The 20,100-nt window shown below is 37.6% G+C and overlaps 2 protein-coding genes across 3 annotated transcripts; one reads left to right on the top strand and one right to left on the bottom strand.

Moving 5' to 3' along the window:
* Positions 1–127: 127 nt before the first annotated feature.
* Positions 128–10,668, bottom strand: galm (galactose mutarotase). Of its 2 annotated transcripts, none has more exons than XM_049481200.1 (7): positions 10,608–10,668; positions 3,383–3,537; positions 3,040–3,246; positions 2,353–2,434; positions 1,916–2,066; positions 1,589–1,763; positions 128–1,490 (listed from the first exon to the last, which is right to left on the bottom strand). In XM_049481200.1, exons 1-7 carry the CDS (start codon positions 10,651–10,653, stop codon positions 1,413–1,415), a joined length of 894 nt encoding a protein of 297 aa, XP_049337157.1. In that variant the 5' UTR covers positions 10,654–10,668; the 3' UTR covers positions 128–1,412. The 2 variants fall into 2 exon arrangements, with proteins under 2 accessions (XP_049337157.1, XP_007240424.2); XM_007240362.4 differs by lacking the exon at positions 10,608–10,668 and adding an exon at positions 4,670–4,995.
* A 273-nt stretch (positions 10,669–10,941) lies between these two features.
* Positions 10,942–19,522, top strand: atl2 (atlastin GTPase 2). The gene is made up of 13 exons (XM_007240361.4): positions 10,942–11,067; positions 14,215–14,558; positions 14,757–14,891; positions 14,980–15,084; positions 15,177–15,227; positions 15,305–15,361; positions 15,500–15,592; positions 15,901–16,039; positions 16,131–16,258; positions 16,382–16,438; positions 16,630–16,701; positions 17,120–17,551; positions 18,565–19,522. The coding sequence occupies exons 1-13, from the start codon at positions 10,995–10,997 to the stop codon at positions 18,682–18,684; spliced, it is 1,806 nt and encodes a 601-aa protein (XP_007240423.3). The 5' UTR covers positions 10,942–10,994; the 3' UTR covers positions 18,685–19,522.
* The last annotated feature ends 578 nt before the right edge of the window (positions 19,523–20,100 follow it).

Genomic DNA, 20,100 nt, shown 5'->3' with positions numbered 1-20,100 from the left:
CTTTTGTGGGTATTTTCTCAGAGAATATTTTGAATGTCTTATCTTCCTCAGTGGACTGCTTTATGGAAGACGCCAAACAAGAATAAAATATACGACAACAGCCAAAAAAAATGGACAGTACTGCTGGTGTTTCTGATTTACTTTATTTATAAACTGTGCACCGAGATAAACAGGTAACTGCTAATTACATTAATAAGGCATCTTTCTGGTTTCATAGACATTACTTATTAGTAAGACAGGAATGTGCTATAGATGAAAAGAAAAAGTGCAAAGTTCTTGTGTAACACAACTAATCATCCCTTTATAATGCTCATCTGTACTTGATTTTTACACATTGTAGTGTAGGTGACAAAGAATTACCCTTCGTTTGGCAAGCCTGGCATACCGAATAAAATGCCAAAAGTCAGGAGATGGGGACTAGTATTGTGTCCCATGATGTTTGCAATGTATCATGGAGGCTAAAGCACGCTGCACTACCTTTGGGATATGTCTGTAAGCCTTCTGCATTGAATGCGGATGTACTTGCCTGTTGCACTGACAATTTTAACCAGCCAACGCCAGTCATGATTATTACCATCCACTGTACTGTTCCTCTGTGGGTGGGAAGGGATGGGAGTTCTAAAGCCCTATCCGGAAGGGATTCGTTTCTCAGGGGGACATCTGTGAAAAACTGCAATTGAAAAAACAGGAGGAGCAGTGAGTTTTTTGGCTTTCTCCGTCACATGACCTCGCGTTCAGTAGCTCATCTATTTCCACTCACTGTTGTGTTTACGTGGAGCTCCATAGAAACATGTGCCCAAAGTGTAATTACGGTGCATGGCAGTGGACAAATAGCTATTTTAATAAATGTGAGGTGCCGAAACTCAGAGAGGACCACAGAGTTCAGCAAAAAAACAGCAGGTAATTCAGCCAGTAATTTTTTTGGAGGACGTCTTGAGAAAAACAGATACATGTTTGTTCTGGACAGGAATAAAATTGCCCCATAAATGAAACAATTACCTCAGCAACCCCTGAGAAACTAATCCCGCCCGTATAGGGCTTATAAACTATTCCTGTTACACACGTGATTTTGTGGAACTTTGGAAATGAAATTTTCCAAACTTCACCTCCATCTGGCATCCACTATCAGACCTCACACAGAGATGTCTGACTTGAGATAACACATTTACCAGTAACACAGGTGTAAGTGTCCCAAATATATCCTTTGAGACAACACTTTATGATCAGTTTTGGCACACATCACTATACACACATTAGTGTGTACTGAAAGTGGTTAATTTTTTTTTTAACCTTTAAACTCGTAAGGGCATATTGGCAGGTGTAGACTCAAAACTTTTCCTCTCCTAAACAAGTTTAATTTTAGCTACTGTTTAATAATAATTCTCAACTCTACAGTCCAAGGGGTTAAATCATTATACCACTGAGAAAGTGAAGTGTGTAGTGTGATTGTATTCTTCTCCTGGTCTCAGCAGAACATCAGGAAACTGGGGCTGCATGAAAGACAGAAGAAGATAGTATATAGACATTAGTTTAGATATTTGAAGTCTCTTTCTAGCTTTGTGCAAATCCTTCAAAGCCCAAGTCTTACCTGATTAACAGCATTTGGCCAGTTCTGGGTCTCAAGACAAAAAGCACTGTGTTTAGGATAAGACGCCCCTCCTTTCCCTTTAAATGATCCATCCAGGAAATTGGAGGTATAAAACTGAACACCAGGCTGGGTGGTGCTCACCTCCAGAACACGTCCTGTCCCAGGATGCACCACTCTTCACAAGAAAAAGACATTTATTATATAATACACACTCTAGAATGTGTTGTATCTATGAAGAAATGCTTTTAAGAACCTTGTGGAAGCTTAGTTGGATCTATAGTTTTAATAAATCTATATAATTTGGCCAGAAATGTCTTAGGGTTTTACCTTGCACATTTCTTTTCTTGTTTTGGCTGTCCTGGAAACCAAAGGCAAAAGTTGTGATCAAACCCAGGCCCAGGAAGCTCCTTCAGTCGAGATCCAAGAAGAACAGGTTTGCAGAGGTCAAAAAGGGAATTCTCCACTGGTTTTATCTCTCCTGTGAAGATGAAGGTGTGATTCTTATAAACTATGTCTCATCTCAAATTCTTCTAAAGTGTGGTCTAAGTAGACACTGGGTCTTGCCAAAAAAGGGTGTAAAAGTGTTTGGCTGCTGCCCTATAAAAAGGCTCTCAGAGGAAAATTTTGGGTAGTGGTCCTCTTAGTGAGAGATTGTTGACTGATTTTAGCATTTTAAAAGTGTCTCTAAAATGATTGTAATTTTAATAATAATAATAATAATAATAATTATAATTATAATAATAAAATTAATAATAATAAGCTACCCGTAGGAATCATGGTGTCATCGACAGGCAGGTAGGCCTCAGCTGATATAGTCACTTCATGGTCATAAATATCTGGTGTGCCCTAAGGAAAAGTGAAAGAGAAGCATGACTAAGATTTTTTATTTCTGGCTCTTGATGGCTTTTAGATGGGCTATTAGAAATTATTGATTTCATTTCATAAATACTGTTCTAGTTTATGGTCAGTTCAAAAATATACACCAAAAAAAATCAAAAGAAATAGCTATATTATATTTAAATTAGATCGTCTACTAGTGTAGCACCACTAAGAACCATAGGATAGAAACAGTGTCGCACACCATCTGTGCAAACCATATAGTTGTTGTTTTCAATACTGTAATATTAAAGTAAACTATGAAGAAAACATGAAAAATCAAGTTATGGGGCAATCTCTGTGACACTATAAGAATGTTGCAATTCTGCAGATAATACGTTTATGTCTCTTCATAAAGTACAGTCTGTAATTAAATAGAAATGTACTATATTGCAGGACAGTGGATCAAACTGCACTATACTCACTAGACATTGTGTGGTCAACATTCTATTTTTTAAAAATCCTAAAACTGCTGTGTCATCTCTAATGCTCTTCCAGTATTCTGCAAACAGAGAATACAGAGATAACTGTATTCATTAGTGCTGCATTTCATTTTTGTGAGTGTTCAGTCTCACCTGTCCAGCCAGGTTGAAGTAAGAGTGGTTGGTGAGGTTGACTGGTGTGGTTTTGTCAGTCTGGGCACAGTACAACACACTCAATGTGTTTTCATTCAGTGTATAGGTCACAGAAACCTTCAGGTTGCCAGGATATCCCTCATCTCCATCAGGGCTAGAGTGGCTCAGTTTGACCCCGTTGTCCACAGCCTCACAGGTCCAAACAGCCTTAACAAACATGAAGATATTTACTAAGATTTTTTTATTTATTTTGTTCATTATAACAGTCAACTTATTTTCACACAAACCATGTATGAATGCTTTAACAGATGAACAATGAATAACAAAAAAAACTTTTACTGACCTTATCAAAGCCCCTGAGGCCACCATGCAGAGCATTGGGTCCATTATTGATGGCCAGTTTATAAACCTTTCCGTCAATCTCAAACTGGCCTTTGGCTATCCGGTTAGCAACTCGTCCCACTACAGCACCAAAGTAGCGTGGATTGGTGAGATAACCTGTGAATTCATAGATATGCATGTAGTTCAATTTCATTAATCATCAGTGTTTCATTCATTCTACAGTCTGTTTTCATGTTTTAGGAGCAAGTTTGCACTTGTATACCCCTAATAATACTTATATGCTCCCTGTAAAAGTCCAGTTTAAGACCACATTTTGCTGATAGCTGGTTTCATTTGGTCTAAGATTGTCTTTGCAGGTAGTTGAGAATCTGGTCATTAAGGTGAAAACAAAGACTATGCATTTCATTTTTGTCATGTTAGTTGACCAATACTTGCTGATCATCCTTGGTGGATGCTTGCTCTTTCTGGTCACACTGGTCAGCCAGCTTGCTCATACGGGTTGTTTGGCTTCTAATGTACAGTACATTTTTTACTTTTAATTGGTACCAGAACATTTTTAGTACATTATCTAATGTGTCCACTAGGCATAGTGAATCTGAATTACAGGATAAAGGAAGAAGAAGAAAAAAGATTTTTATTTGATTTTCTCATTTAATTTTTTTCTTCTTGTAAGAAAAGTAGGCTGGATTATACCACCTAACCTTTGTTACAAAAGGCAAAAATTAAAAAATCACAAAACTGAATAAAATATTTTTTTTGTTCCTGGGAAAACGTTGGATAATTGGAAAATCAATGAAACCTATTTAGTCTTTACTATATCAAAAATTATTTATTATTTATTTTCAAATTTAGCACCAAATAATATTTTGTGATTTAATAATATTTTTGAGGGAGGGGGGCAGCATTAAAAAACACACACTAAACACCTCAGGTATGAAGGCCCTAAGTTAAGTTATGTTAAAAGAAAATGCGTGGCCACGACTTTAAGACGTGGGAATGAGATTATAAGTATTTTTACACGCATTATTTTTTTAACATGATGGTACCTTAGGGGTTCCGTACCTCAGCGCAGACATGCCAGAAATATAAAAAAAAATCATAACAGAGGATCAGAGTTTGCAAAGGGGTTGCCATGATTTCCTCAGATAGAAGTAGATATATAGGGTTTAAAATAAGTTAAAATCAGAAGTCTTACTGTAGTAAGAGTGTAAAAGTACTGGTTTCAGAACTATTTCATTAGCTGACTCCTCTGCAGAGGATTAGACTTCAGACTGCAAAGGAAACTTACTCTCTAGCTCAGCGAAGCCCAGCACTATATCCGCGCTGTGTCCACTCCGGTCAGGTGTGTTTATGGAGGTTATAACCGCTCCTATAGAGAGGATCTCTACACTCAGACTCTTAGAGCAGAGCGTCCATCTCTCCACACAGCGCTGCTCAGACCCCACACTCACTGCCTCTCTCTTCACCTCACACATCTCCTCCTCCTCCTCAGATCCTCTTACTGTACCCGCACACTGAGCTAACCCAGCTAACCTATATCTACCGCACTGCAGTTACTCCAGCTATTTCCCTCTACAGAGTTCAGACTTCTGTACACATCGGACTCTGAACATGTGACAAAGTCCCGTCATCATCACGCGCCCAGCCACACACTGAGCAGAAAACTGAAGCGGTTTGGTTTATTTAGACAAGAACTTCACATAATCTCCACACACACCAGCTGTTACCTCAAACCACTTTTAACACACTTTACCATCTTTTATACACGTTTACCTGACGTTTAAGTTAAGTGGCTAAACCATTGAATAGCCTTAGTTAATATACATAAACTTCCATAAGCTTTCCTGATCTTAAAATGCTGTAACTTTAACCCAGTCTGAAATCATCAGGAAAAATTGCTAAAAGTATGGAAGCCCGTTATGTAAAAAAACAAATGCACTGCAAGACTCTGATGACCTTTTGAGTCCACATTGATAATGATATCTAAATTTAAATGGTAGGTATTGCATATGGTCAATGCACTTTTGTGGAAATATATGTGCATTTTTCTTAAAGCTGATGTCCGTAGGTTTTGGGATTTGGGAGATTTAGGGCCCTCTCTGGTAAGAATGGGTAATTACACCGAGCATGGAAATGTCTTCAGAGGATGTAATAGAGTTATTATATACAGTTCTCAGTTTTGTCAGTGTAATTACTGTATATTAGTTGAAAATGTTTTTAATTCCGATACATATTGATATTTTTAGTTTAGAGTAAAAGGGTTTTTAATGCAGGTTAATGTAAATAAATTGCAGCGTGAAATAGTATTCCACGTTGTAAAGCATATTTTAGATTACATACTGTCACACTGTAACTTAGTGTGCAATTACATCCAACAAACAGTCAGCTAGAAATTTAAATATGGTGAAATGCAGTTTGAAGGCATTCTTTGATAAGCAATCATGTTAGAATAACAAACAGTTGCCTTTACTACGCTAATAAAACACTAGCATTAAGTGTAAATAGACAGCCATTTAGACTGTAGTTATTTATATTGTTTGCAATAATTTGAATGTTAATATGTGCTGTATTGCACGTTCAGGATTATAGGAAGCTCTGTAGCTTCTACATTACATTACATTACATTTGGCAGACGCTTTTTTGTATACATATACACGCATATTGTGTATGTGTGGGGGAGAGAGCGAATACATATAACGTTAGCATCTAGCAAGCTAACATTGGCAGCTACACAATGTTTCAGGTAATAAAATCCACAGCGTTTTAGAAGCTAGTAGCAAAAGCCAAATAACTGACATAGTTCTTGACTTTTAAACACTTTCAGATCACGGAGCTCTCTCCACCGGTCAAACGCCAGTCCAATATTAATCCTGGTTTTAGCGCATACTCTTCTTTGTTTTTACTATGAGTAAATGAGCTGAGGTCTGAATTTCCCCTACTAAAGTCTCAATTTGTCTACCAGCCTCTCGCGCCTTCACACTGCAGCGACGCGGCATGGATGCCAATCGCTTTCTTATGGAAGCCCATTTCCGCCACCTGAAGAAAAAAAAATGTCCTCAACTAAGTCATAATTATGAGATAGAAAAGTCATAATTATGGGATAGTAAGTCATAATTATGAGATAGTAAGTCATAATTATGAGATAGTAAGTCATATTTATGAGATAAAAAGTCATAATTATGAGATACTAAGTCATAATTATGAGATAGAAAGTCATAATTATGAGATAGAAAGTCATAATTATGAGATGACTTTTTATCTCATAAATATGACTTACTATCTCATAATTATGACTTTTTCATCTCATAATTATGACTTACTATCTCATAATTATGACTTACTATCTCATAATTATGACTTACTATCCCATAATTATGACTTTTCTATTTCATAATTATGACTTAGTTGAGGACGTTTTTTTTTTCTTCAGGTGGCGGAAATGGGCTTCCATACTTTCTCCACCACTCAAGCAAGTTTATTAAAATACATTCTTCTATAGCCCGGTGAACCCTGCTAAAATATCCAGCTTAGGACCAGCTGGTCCTCCATCTCTGTAATCAAACAGGGAGATTTAATAAAAAGCACAGAGAACCCTGAAAACGCTGTAATCAGCTTCTCGTTTTCTCACTCTGTAGTTCAGCCTGTGGTTGGTGTGGTCCGCGTGATGATGATTGGCTACCGCCTAGCGAAACTTGCTTCTCATTTGCATTAAGTTATATGTCTAACGCTTTAAAACATAAATTTCTTAATGTTGCTACCAGCCACATCCAGCTAGTCGTGCAATGCACATAGTTTTCACACTGAAATCACAGTGCAAGTGACAGAACACAAAAAAATGTTAAGGGGAGGGTGGACTTTGAATGAGGCATGTGCACACCATTAAACTAAGTATTACACAGAAGATAAAGTGAGAGTTATTTCCTAGATAGAGAAAGAGAGAGAGCGAGAGAGATGCATATCTCTTTTCTGTGCAAAGGGTTATCATGAGTTTTTTATATTATTACTGCCTTAACTTTCAATCTCTATCCAGCTATGCAAAATAAATCATTAAACTTATCTGATAAGAGTCACATGGAAATAGTTGTTTTTATGAGTTTATCTATATATCTTATAAAATGTATCTATTTATTCTGCTTTAATGAGATTCCAAAATACATGCAACATCTAGGGCTGAATTCAGATGATCTTTAAATACAGACATTATTTTAGCATTTAGCATTCAAATCTATGTCATGATCACAAAAAAATACATTATTCATTAACATTACTAATGCATAATGATAATAATAATAATAGTTTATATTTAATGTCATGTTTATAGCCCTAATAATCATGTTTCAGACAGACTGATAAAAGAAGAAAAGTGTTTATATGTGTTTTTCTAATGGTTTTCTAATGTACAGTGCGTGGATGTGAGAAGCAGACCTCTCAAAAGCACAGGCCCAGATTGCAGTGTCTCTGAGGATTCTTCTTTTAGCATCTAACCTATTTCTGAGTTAGTTTTCAGTCTCTTACTGCACCAGGCTGAAAGTTCTCTACTCAAAACCTCTTTTATTAAAAACACACAATTTCCATTAAGCTAAATATGTTTTATAACTATTTATTTATAGTCATATTGTACCATCATTTAAATTATATTCTTAGGTCTACATTACATTTAGATTGTAATATTTTTTTTTTGATTGACTGCATTAATATTACTAATAGCTGCACACTGGCATTGCAAAATATATTTTTTCTGCAATATACATTGCAATACAAACAAGTACTTATATGGTTTAACCAGTAGTCACCAGAATATAATGATACTTAATGTCATGATATGAACTATGCAAGCTGTGTATCCACAATTGGTGTAAAGTAAATGATATTGGTCACATTCTGTATAATCTGGGCCTGATAGTTGCACTAAAAAATGAGACCAGTCTGAAATTTCCTGTTGTATTATGCAGCAAAATAAATGATGATCATGCTGTGTTGGATGTAAATTGACATTGCACACCCTGATGTGTAGTTATTACGCATGAACAAATTGTGATGGCACTGAATCGGTATATTGTGCAATTTGTAAGTTGGTAATATGTAAAACATAATTTCCCCCTTTTTTACTGAAACAGCCCACTCACCTGGGACATCTGTACAGTAAATGTTGGACATTTTTTGAGGATTTGTAAGCCTCCGCCACAAGAACAGTAATGAGGTCAGGTAATGGTAGAAGTAATCCTAAAAGTACAGGATGGAGCCCACTCACAGATCCAGTGCTCCTCAGACATCTCACGTTAAACAAAGTATTCGAAATTATACTATGAAATGTAGAACAAGGTAGTAGAATATTTAAATCTGATTGAATTGTAGCCAGCATCTCCTAATTATGACTTACCATCTCATAATTATGAATTACTATCTCATAATTATGACTTAATGTCTCATAATTATGACTAAGTATCTTGTAATTGTGATATACTAGCTCGTAATTATGACTTAGTATCTCATAAATTTGACTTATCATTTTGTAATTGTGATTTATCATCTCGTAATTATAACTTAATATCTCATAATTATGACTAAGTATCTCATAAATATGACATACAATCTCGTAATTATGATTTAATTAAGCAATAATACACTCAAGATTCATGCTGTAACGTGTCATATTGGCACTGCTGTGATGCTGATAATGACACGTTATAGCATGAATCTCGAGTGTATTATTGCGATTATACCACAGTTCCATTATCACTGTTTATTGAAAGATTTTGAGTTAAACAGAACGAGAAAATGCAATCGGTTCGATTATAAACACTATGTTATTGTATGTTATAATAACTATGGTAAAATAGTTCCATAGCTGCACTGTAAGCTCTGCACATTTCAGTCAAAATTGTGCAAATCTAAGCGTACTGAAAATAAACAGAAGCACTTTACTCACCCAAATAAATGATTTTTAGGAGAGAAATCTGTGTAGATTAAAGTCCAGTGCTCGTTTGACTGAAAGAAAATGTTTTTTTAAGAATTAAAGTTTTGTTTACTTCGGTGGCCCCCAGCAGCAAGACCTGCGGAATTACTAGAGTACGCCTTACATTCATCTTAAAATACCCTATATTACCTGGAGACTATATACACTTAAGTTTTTATTTTAATAATAACAACTCTTTACCTGATATTAGTGGCTGATAATGTGTGTAATAATCCCGTTTTTTTATCGCTGGGCTTATTTGTGTGGACCGCACATAGACTGTATATAAGTATGGACAGCACGACAGTGGTTGAAAAGTGAAGCCCCTACGTCTCTTACGCCCTCTGGTGGCTGGCTCCAGTACAACTTTTAATCCCGCCTATTTCCATTCACCTGAACGGGAGATGACGGATTTTTAATCTAAAATTACACATCCAGGATTTTTTTTAAAGTTGGGTTCTGAACATTATGGAAGCCCCCCTCCTGTGTTAATAACTTTCAGTGTTTTTTTTGTGTGTGTTTTTTTTTTTTTACAGTTAATACGTTTTATAGGAGTTATTATGTGATATTTAAATGGGTGTGGCGATGTGGTGATTGGCAGCTGACGGCAAGTTGATTGACAGGTCGCCTGAGAGCGTGAACGCGCACCGCCACTGTGGCTCAGTCGCGAAGCTCACAGTCAGATCTTTCTGACATTCTGATTTTACTGTTAAAATTTACATTTCTGAAGTAAATCAATGGCTTGTTCAGCAGTTAACTGTTGTAACACAGCCTCAGGGAAACATTCTCTGCAGTTTTTTCGGTACGTTGATGATTTCCCTCCATCAATTCATTAGTATTCATACTTTGCTTTTCTCCCTAGATTAGTTTTTTAACCTAGCATATACGTACCGCTAGCAAACTAGTTAACTAGGATAACCAACTCAGGTTAGCTAAGTCAAGTAACTTGGTGCTAATTGGTGAAAATGACAGTGATACGCAAATAGTAATTGCGGGGGAGGTGAAGGGTTTGGGCAATCACACGGCTTGGCCTCCCATCTCTGCCGCGCCAGTTCTGGCTCCAATTTGTCTCTACTGCGCAAGCCTCTATTGCCTCTATTTTGGCTTTAAAACGCCATAATGAGAGTGAATGGGGACGTCCTATCCATACTTATATACAGTCAATAGGACTGCCCTGTGCTGCCTATTGGAGACATGGCATTTCTATATAGATATAGCATCGCATTTGGTTTATATTTGGTTTGTAAGAGCTGCATCGTTGCGAGGTTACCTGTATGTGGCGAAGTAATACATGGAGAGCTTCGGTTACAGTGCATTACCGGCTAATAATGTCACTCATAAAATGCCTCTCAGCCAATCACATTGCAGGGTCGGAACTAACTGTGGTATAATGTCTCATAATTATGACTTACTATTTGGCAATTGTGATTCATCAAGCGGCAAATTTGACTCCTTCATATACTTTATAGTGGACACCGCTTTTTGTTGCTAATGCAGTTAAGAGAGTGTGTGTGTTTTGGGGGCTTTCTGAGAAGTACAGAGGTACAGAATGACAGTTGGTGGAGGGGCGGGCACTAAGACCCTGCGGTCCGCCCCTCGGCTGCTCCACCGCTCTGATAAAGTGAAGACTGAGCGCTGGATACTTTAACCGAACAACATGGCGGAGCGCGGCGGACCGAGGAGTCGGAACTTCTCCCAGACTAATCATACAAGTCACAACTCTGAGGAAGGTAAGAAGAAAACGGGAAGAGCTGGCAGTGGGGGGAGTATCTCCGGTGTGTTTGAGCGCCGTGTCCGTGTCTCTGCGTGAGTTTAGTGGAGTGTAGCACTGGGGCTGAAAGTGTGTGAATAGTTGTGTGATAAAGTTTTCACTCCGTCTCCTCATGTCTGTCTGTCTCCGGGTCTCCGAGCTCAGCTTCAGCGCTCTAACTGTATCTCAGAACTCTCCGGGTCCGGGAACTCTACTTAACCTTCTGCGACTAACTTTGCGCAGCTGTTGTCTCCTTCACCCCCCGGTGTTTTGTGTCTTCGCCTCAAAAGGAAGTTTGTCGGAGGGAAAGCCCGGCTGGATCGGGTCTACCTGTTTATTTACTGCAGCTGTTTAGATAACGGACTCTCTGTGTGTGAGCGGGGAAAATAACGCTAGCTTGGTTAGGTTAGCTCTAGTCCGAGTGCTCGCGGTTAGGAGAGCAGAGCCGGCTGCTGGCCTGTTTATTTTGAGTTAGGTTAGCTAGCTGGCTATTCTTGGCTGGCTAGTGTTTTGCAGTCTAGGCAAACTTGTGAGTTGTGTGCTGAAGTCTCGCCTGTGCTGCTCTTTTAGCATTTTCGAAACACTGTCTGACAAAATGCGCTTTCTGTGCCAATGAGGCAAGGAGTAAAGTATGGAAGCCCATTCCCGCCACCTACAAAATCCAGCATATGTTTTATTATTAATTAAACTATCTCATTATTTTGAGATTGTAAGTCATTACTTTTAGATAGTGAGACACACTGTTTTGAGATACTGTCTCATTATTTTGAGATAGGAAGGCATTATTTTGATACACTATCTAATTATATTAAGATACCATGTCGTTATTTTTTTATTATTTCCTAAAACTAACACTCTATCTCAAAACAATAAGATGGCAGTTTACTTAATAATAAGAAAAACAAGTGTTGAATTTTTTTAGGTGGCATGAATGGGCTTCATAGTAAAGCACTTATGACACGTTTTCTAAACAGATTTTGTCTTAAGATGGTTTCATAACTGGCTCAAATTGTGCAAATGTGTGATGTGAGCATAGCCAACTAGGTTAACCTACTAAGTAACTGAAGTGTGTGTGTGTCTGTGTGTGTGTCTGTGTGTGTGTCTGTGTGTGTGTCTGTGTGTGTGTCTGTGTGTGTGTCTGTGTGTGTGTCTGTGTGTGTGTCTGTGTGTGTGTCTGTGTGTGTGTGTGTGTGTGTGTGGTTGTTTGTGTAGATTTGGTCAGGCTGTACCACCCTTACTGACCTGACTTTGTGTCAGTTGGTTTTGATTTCATTAGATAATGTTCTGTTAAATAACGTTGACTTTGTTTTGGGTTAAAACAGTATTTCCTCCTTATTCAGTTGTGCACATGTTGTTACGGTAGTGTTTGATGTTATATGATTAAAATGCAGAATTTCTTTTCTTCCAGTATGTCTAGATTTAGTGAGGTTCCATGTCTAATTTGTTTGCTGCAAAATTACAGGTACACAGGCAAATTATTTTAACAAAAAGTGTTAAACAAACCAGAATGTTTTGTACTTTAGATTCTTGTAAGTAGCCACATTTAGCTTTGATGCCAAATTTGTGCACTTTTGTTATTTTCTCAGCAGATTTGAGGTAGAATCACCTGGAATAGTTTTCTTGAAGGAGTTCCTGGAGGTGCTGAACAATAGTTGCTGCTTTTCTTTCACACTGAAGCTTCAGCTCATCCCAAATCACTTCAAATCACGCATCTTAGCTAGGTTTAGTTAAGGGGATTGTGGAGACCAAATACTTTTTTTATTTTTTTATTTACTACATAAAAATGTGTACGTTAATGTAATTATTTTTGTTTGTGCTCGTTCTCAATATTTTTTTTTTCTCCCATTTTTTTCCCCAATTAGCTAGGATGATTGTCCCCACTCAACATTTTAAAAAGTCAGTTGTACTAAATGTATTTTTATGTAAAATATGTAATTTCAGTAAATACAATATGTATTTTGTGTATCCCCATCTGGTCAACACTCTTTAAGCTGCATATAATTTGCAAACGCCTACACCCAGTGATTTCACTTTCTCTGATTTTGTTAAAGGCAGTGCATTGTGTTATTTCTTCTTTCCCTGTTTTGTAAAAAATGTTGAGGATGCATCAGCAGTACACTAATCATTTGCCAGATTTGTGCTTGTAATATTGATTAATTCTCAAAGTTGGAAAATGACTGTTACTGTCAGCTTTGTATTGTTAAATGGTTTAAATAGTTTAATGATAACTGAGTTGAGTGATGAGTAAATTTTTTTTAGAACGGCCTGTGTATATAAAAGTTTTTATATGTTGCTCAATGTAAGGTTCTACATCCAAGTCTAAATGTCTTTATACTTGTTTTCAGGCAAGTTCAGAGAACATTTAAGCTGTGAAAAAAAAAGTTGAGGAATATTAATGGGTTAAGTTAACTGGCTCCTGTCCCGTGTCCTTGCGCAGCTCGAGTGAACTCTGCTGACTGAGGTCACTTGGCCTAATGCCTGAAGAGACAAGTGCAGAATGGATATGCTGTTTGTTTTGTGTCCATACGAGAAGATGGAAAGGGAAAATAGCCTAATGTAGCTGCACTGCTGACGGAATCCGGGCTTATCGCAGCTCATGGGTAAAGTGCAGGGGTTAACACCAGGATCCGTGTGCCTGGAATAGAAAATGAGCCGTGTGTGAAGAGCTGTAAAAGTGAAAGGACAAAATCGTAGTAACCCATGGCTGTCTGTGGAGTTGGCGTACATTAGTATATCAGAGTTTATCTTTAATATTTACATGTTAAGATGCATTTATTATACTTTAGTATGTGGAAAATGCTATTCCTTCTAACATGACATGTTATTTGTTTGATTTTAATCAGTACAAACATGATTAGCTTTAATGGGACTGTTCCTTGAAAGATTTAGAAGTGCCATCTGCATGATGTCACCACCTTAACCTAGGGTAAATGTCCTTCAAGCCTCAACAGGTGCTTTTATTCCCTGAAAGTCATCTGTAGTCAAGTGAAGGGCTGTATGGTTATGAAAATAGCTGCTGCTTCTTTAAGTTATCCTGTTCTAAATATACTGTGGTGTTAGGTTTAACCTGGTGGGTTAGACTGTGGGCATGTGAACAGACTCTTGTCCATGTTCTGTGTTTACACAGGTATGAGAGGAGTGGAGGAAGTTCCACTGAATCGTTCAGTTCATGAGTCGAGACCAGCGGGAGAGTTGAGCCCTGACACAAACGGGTTGCCCCCATGTGCTGTGGAGGAAGAGTTTGAACCAGAGGAGGAGGAGCCAGTCGCTGAGGGGGCTCGACCCATACAGATTGTTTTGGCCAATCAGGAGGACCACATGTTTGAGTTGGATGCTTCTGCTTTAGAGAAGATTCTGATGCAAGAGCATGTCAGGGATCTTAACGTGGTCGTGGTTTCTGTTGCTGGAGCTTTTCGCAAGGGCAAATCCTTTCTGCTGGATTTCATGCTGCGCTACATGCACAATCATCAGGTTTGGCTTACATGCTCCTACATGTTCCACCCATGTCCCCATAGTCATAAGCATGCAAACAATTTACTCTTCATCTTCTCTGACATGTTGTGATCGTTTCTCTCAAGTGTGATACCAGCTTGGCCAGTTAATGTTCTCACACAGAAAAGCAGTCGCAAGCATGCTCTGCATGTGTCTCATTCTTGCCATCCTCTGTAGTCTTCTGAGTCATGGATGGGAGGGGAGGATGAGCCACTAACAGGTTTCTCCTGGAGGGGCGGCTGTGAGCGTGAGACAACAGGAATCCAAGCCTGGAGTGAAGTATTTGTGGTGGAGAAGGGAGACGGCAGTAAGGTAAAGAATTTGTTATTGAAGTAGCTATGTTAATCCTCCTTACCGTGTCCTTAAATGCACTGGTTTTAATAGCAGTTTTTGTCCTCAGGTGGCTGTTCTTTTGGTTGACACTCAGGGAGCCTTTGACAGTCAGTCCACCATCAAAGACTGTGCTACAGTTTTTGCCCTCAGCACTATGACCAGCTCAGTACAGGTGTGCATTTGATTGGCAGTTGAAGATTACAGTGCAGCCTCACAGGGGGGTGTGTTTTCTAATTTGCCATATGCTTCTTTTGTTTGTTCTAGGTTTATAATCTTTCACAGAACATTCAGGAAGATGATCTGCAGCATCTGCAGGTACATGTTGTACCTCTGTACATTGTTGCATTAAAAAAAAAAAAAAAAATCAATCTAATGCTATTTCTTCTTTGTAGCTTTTTACAGAATATGGCCGTCTAGCAATGGAGCAAATCTATGAAAAACCATTTCAGGTAATAAACAGATTCATCACCTGTGCATTAGAAGTTTCATTACTTATTTAACAGAGGAATTGTTGTATTTAGATATATTTTTAATATATAAAAGTGGATTTGAGAGCTGAAATTTTCCCTTCTCTTTCTTTTCTTTAGAGACTGCTGTTTCTGATCAGGGATTGGTGCTATCCTTATGAGCACGATTATGGACTTGCTGGAGGAAATAGATTTCTGGAAAGGAGACTTCAGGTAACTTGATAAATGGATCTTTTGCATACTTCAGATTCACCGCCATTTTTTTATTATTTTTTTTTTTATTTTTTTTTATTTATTAAGGTAGGTAGGTAGGTTGTTATGTATTGCTAGTTAAATGTTTGAATTGTTTTCCACTATTGTGAATTTTTTAGACCATTGTCTCAAAGGACAAAGCATGGCTTTATAATAAGCAGAAGTACATGCATAATATTAGAAGATGGTGAACACAGTTCTGTTTTAAGGTTAAAACTTTTTTTGGGTGTTGAACTGTATAAAAATGCTTGTTCCTGTTGCATGTTTAGGTGAAGCAGAACCAGCACGAGGAGTTGCAGAATGTGAGGAAGCACATCCACGCTTGTTTCTCCAACATAGGCTGCTTTCTGTTGCCTCACCCAGGGCTGAAGGTTGCAACTAACCCCTACTTTGATGGCAGATTAAGAGGTTAGAATATTCTCCTTGTCAGGCGCACATAGAGACACACACACAAACACTCATACAAACAATTGTGTTCTAATCGGGGTGCTTTCAACAGATATTGATGATGAGTTCACGAAGGAGCTACAGAATCTGGTTCCACTACTGCTAGCCCCTGAGAACCTGGTGGAGAAGGAGATCAATGGTGCCAAGGTCACTTGTAGAGATCTACTGGAGTATTTCAAGGTCTGCATTTACATTTTGTGTTCACACCTCTTATGTAATACTTTGCTGGATTTTGAAATGCGTTTAAATCTTCATGGTGTAAAAATACTGAAATTGAACATCTAATACATGCCTTGTTTTCAGGCATACATCAAAATCTACCAAGGTGAAGAGCTCCCTCATCCCAAGTCGATGTTGCAGGTACGTTTTTGTATTTCAGATGTTCTATAATTTTCACGTTCACCTAAATATTGATTTCCCTTTACATAAAAAAAAGTAATATGTCCAGTTTAAATGTTGTAATGCTTCAGAGAGTGTGTACAAACACAGACAAAATGGTCACAGAGTGGAGACTGAAGACTGCGTTTTAATGCTGTACCTCTGTCCCATAGGCAACAGCTGAAGCCAACAACCTTACAGCTGTGGCTGGAGCAAAAGACACATACAGTCGTGGAATGGAGCAGGTAGGAATGTAGAAGATGCCTAATGATTCATGCACAGAAAGCATGTTGACTTCATTATAGGAATAATAATCTGATAATAATAATAATAATAATAATAATAACCCACCACAACCCACCAAATCATGCATTACTCAGCCTAAAAGTAAATTTTTCACATTTTTGAAAGTGGACCAGAGAAGGTGTGGGACATGAGTCCTCTATTAATATAGCTGGTGTGACGTGACGAGGTAACCTACATAGCTGAAAATAACTTCAGGCCTTTGCACTAAAATAGAAAGTTTTAATTTGACCTGAATAACTCAAAAAGAATCTCTCTCTGCAACCTAATTCTTTTTCTTGGACGAGGTCTGTCAATGAAAATGACATAACAGGGATTTATTTTATTTTTTGTATTTGTTTGTTTATTTTCTTACTTCAGGTATGTGGTGGAGACAAACCATACATTGCACCAATAGACCTCCAGCGCTATCATGAGGACCTGAAGCAAACCTCTGTCCAGCAGTTCCGTGCTGTTAAGAAAATGGGAGGACTGGAGTTTAGCCAGCGCTACCAGGAACAGCTGGAGACCGAGCTTGATGAAGTTTTTGCAAATTTCACTAAACACAATGAAAGCAAGAACATTTTCTATGCAGCAAGAACTCCCGCCACACTGTTCGCCGTCATGTTCGCCACCTACATCGTCTCCACAATAACGGGCTTCATTGGCTTGTCAGTAATCGCGGCTCTGGCCAACCTTGTGATGGGCATATCGCTGATGTCCTTGTGTATTTGGGCATACGTCAGATACTCTGGGGAATATCGAGAAGTGGGTGTGGCTATAGACCTCACAGCAGAAGCCTTGTGGGAGCAGGTGAGTTGTGCTTTCTGATGACTCACTTTTGTGTGTTAATGCTGCACATTGGAAAGTTTTAGATGTGTTTTGCAAAATGTACACCTCTAGAAAACATTAAGAGACCACTTCAGTTTCTGAATCAGTGTCTGTAATTTTGCTCTGAATAGGTTTATATTTGGGTAAAATGAACATTGTTGTTTTATTCTATAAACTACAGACAGCATTTCTCCCAAATTCCAAATGAACATATTGTCATTTAGAGCATTTATTTGCAGAAAATGAGAAATGGCTGAAATAACAAAAAAAGGTGCAGAGCTGCAAAGTTTTAAGAGTTTAGAAATCAATATTTGGTGGAATAACCCTGGTTTTAATCACGGTTTTCGTGCATCTTGGCATGTTCTACTCCACCAGTCTTTCCTTTTAATTCTTCTTCCTCTTGATTTATATTCTAGAGGTTTTTAATTTGGTAAGATAAAAAAAAAACTCCATTTTTAAGTGGTCTCCTTTTTTTTTTTTTTTGCCCAGAGCTGTATATACCAGATGGTTATCTAGTAAATACAATTTTACACTGTTTGGGTGCTTGCAGGAAGATATGCCCACATTCCTTGCGTTCACAATAGCATAGCTATAAATCACACACTTTTAGAGGAAATGTAAGAGTACGTGACTTATAGCCAGGATTTGGAGGCAAGGAACATTTGAATGTAGGCGTGAGAAGCGACTAATCGAGTTCAGGTGTTTGTTTGTTTTTCTGGGGGGTTTTTTTTCCCAACTTTAAGAAAATGAATTAGGATTTGGTGAAAAATATGAAAATAAAAATCAGACTAACAGCAGTCACAGTGGTCTGAAGTCCAAGTACTTGATTTCCATCATCTACTTGTACAGTTCTGAAATGTAGCTGATGTTATAGAAAAAATAACAGCTATGGGTTGTTTCATGCTTTTATTGTAATCTGTGGCAAAAAAATACACCACTAATTGTCTATCATTCTGCTCCTCCCTTCTGTTCTCTCAATCTTTAATTTTCTCCAGGTGCTGAAGCCAATGACCGAGCAATACATGGAGGAAAATATTCGCCAAACTGTAGTTAACTCAATAAGAGCCAGTCTGACTGAACAAGTGACACAAGCTACAAAGTTAAAGAGGACCTGACACCTTATCGCATCTCGCGTCCCTCCTGTTTTAATGTGTGTAGTGTTTGTGCCCAATTTTATTTGTGAATTTTATTCCCCTTAGATTCAAAAATTAAAGCCAAAGTTTACAGTCCATGCCCTGCCAATCATGAAGCTTGAGTGACTGAGTGAATCTCATTCACTATAATGCAGGAAAGCACTTATGTATGTACACACACATTTGTGATTTTTAAATAGAATTTTAAGTTTTACATGCATGTCAGTTGTAAGATATCTGTCTTGTGCTAGGAGGTTTTCCAGGCAACGGTTGCATCAATTTCTACTTATTTTAAACTTCTTAATTTCTGGATTTCTATTCTTTACATCTATTTAGAGTCCTAGTGTTATTCTCAATGAAGTAAGTTAATTGTTTTGTTTTGTTTTTATTTGTTTGTTTTAAGAGCTTAAGAACAGTGCAACCTTTGCCACATCAAACCTGGTTGTATGTTTTTATTGTTAGTGTTCAAAACTGACATTCAAAAGGTTTTTATTTTCGGTAGATGCACTACGGTTAAGACAATTTAAAATCCATCCAAAAACTCTATAAGTCAGCCTCTCTCTGTACAGAATAGACTGTATCACAAGCATGTATATGAATGTATAGATATAATTTTATATTCTATTATATTTCTAAATCATGGATTTTAGTGGGGGATAGATCCCAGTTGGGTAATTTGATTAGTCTGTACTGTATATTCAGCAACTGTTGTTCAGTTGCTGTACTTGGCTGAAATTTGCCTGAACCTGTCAATTTGCCTTTGTCTGCCTTTTAAGGATGTCCTGTAATTTATTTTTTCAATTAAATATATTTAAATGACGATTGATTGGACTGAATATCATTTGACTGAATGATAACCAAGCAAGATTCTGGTAATGCTTCATTGGTTTATTATTATTAGTGCCTGCTCCTACGTTCTTGTTTGGTACATTGTGTAAATCTGGTCCGGTTAGATTTAGTTTCACATTGCAGATTAGTGAGCGGATTTAATAACTTTCCTTTCTTCTGTTATCACCTACTTTGGAAGTATCTCAATATACTTTACACTTCAATTGATTTTGAAGAATGTTTACAATTTAGCGAGTTGCTTTTCTAGGTGTTTTGATAAAAAAAATTGACCTCCTCTCACTAGCACATGTTTTTTATATACAGTTACAGTAGATACAGAAAAACATCAGTGTAATCCAGCATTTGCATCCAGATGGCTGTGTAAAATTCATGCACACCAAGGGGTCCATTTTCAGCACAACACTGGCTCTTTTTTTTTTTTTTTTTTTTTTTTTTTCTCTCTCGTTTGTTTTAAGGCTGAGTACAGCCTGCCTCAACTTCCTTTAATTGTTCTGAAAGTTCAGACCATCTAGAAAAGTGCTTTTGTTTTTAACCAAACAAGGTAGATGT

Source organism: Astyanax mexicanus, chromosome 7 (genome assembly GCF_023375975.1).
Source record: "Astyanax mexicanus isolate ESR-SI-001 chromosome 7, AstMex3_surface, whole genome shotgun sequence".
NCBI classification, from domain to species: Eukaryota; Metazoa; Chordata; class Actinopteri; order Characiformes; family Acestrorhamphidae; genus Astyanax; species Astyanax mexicanus.
This window is presented reverse-complemented; position numbering and strand designations above follow the sequence as displayed.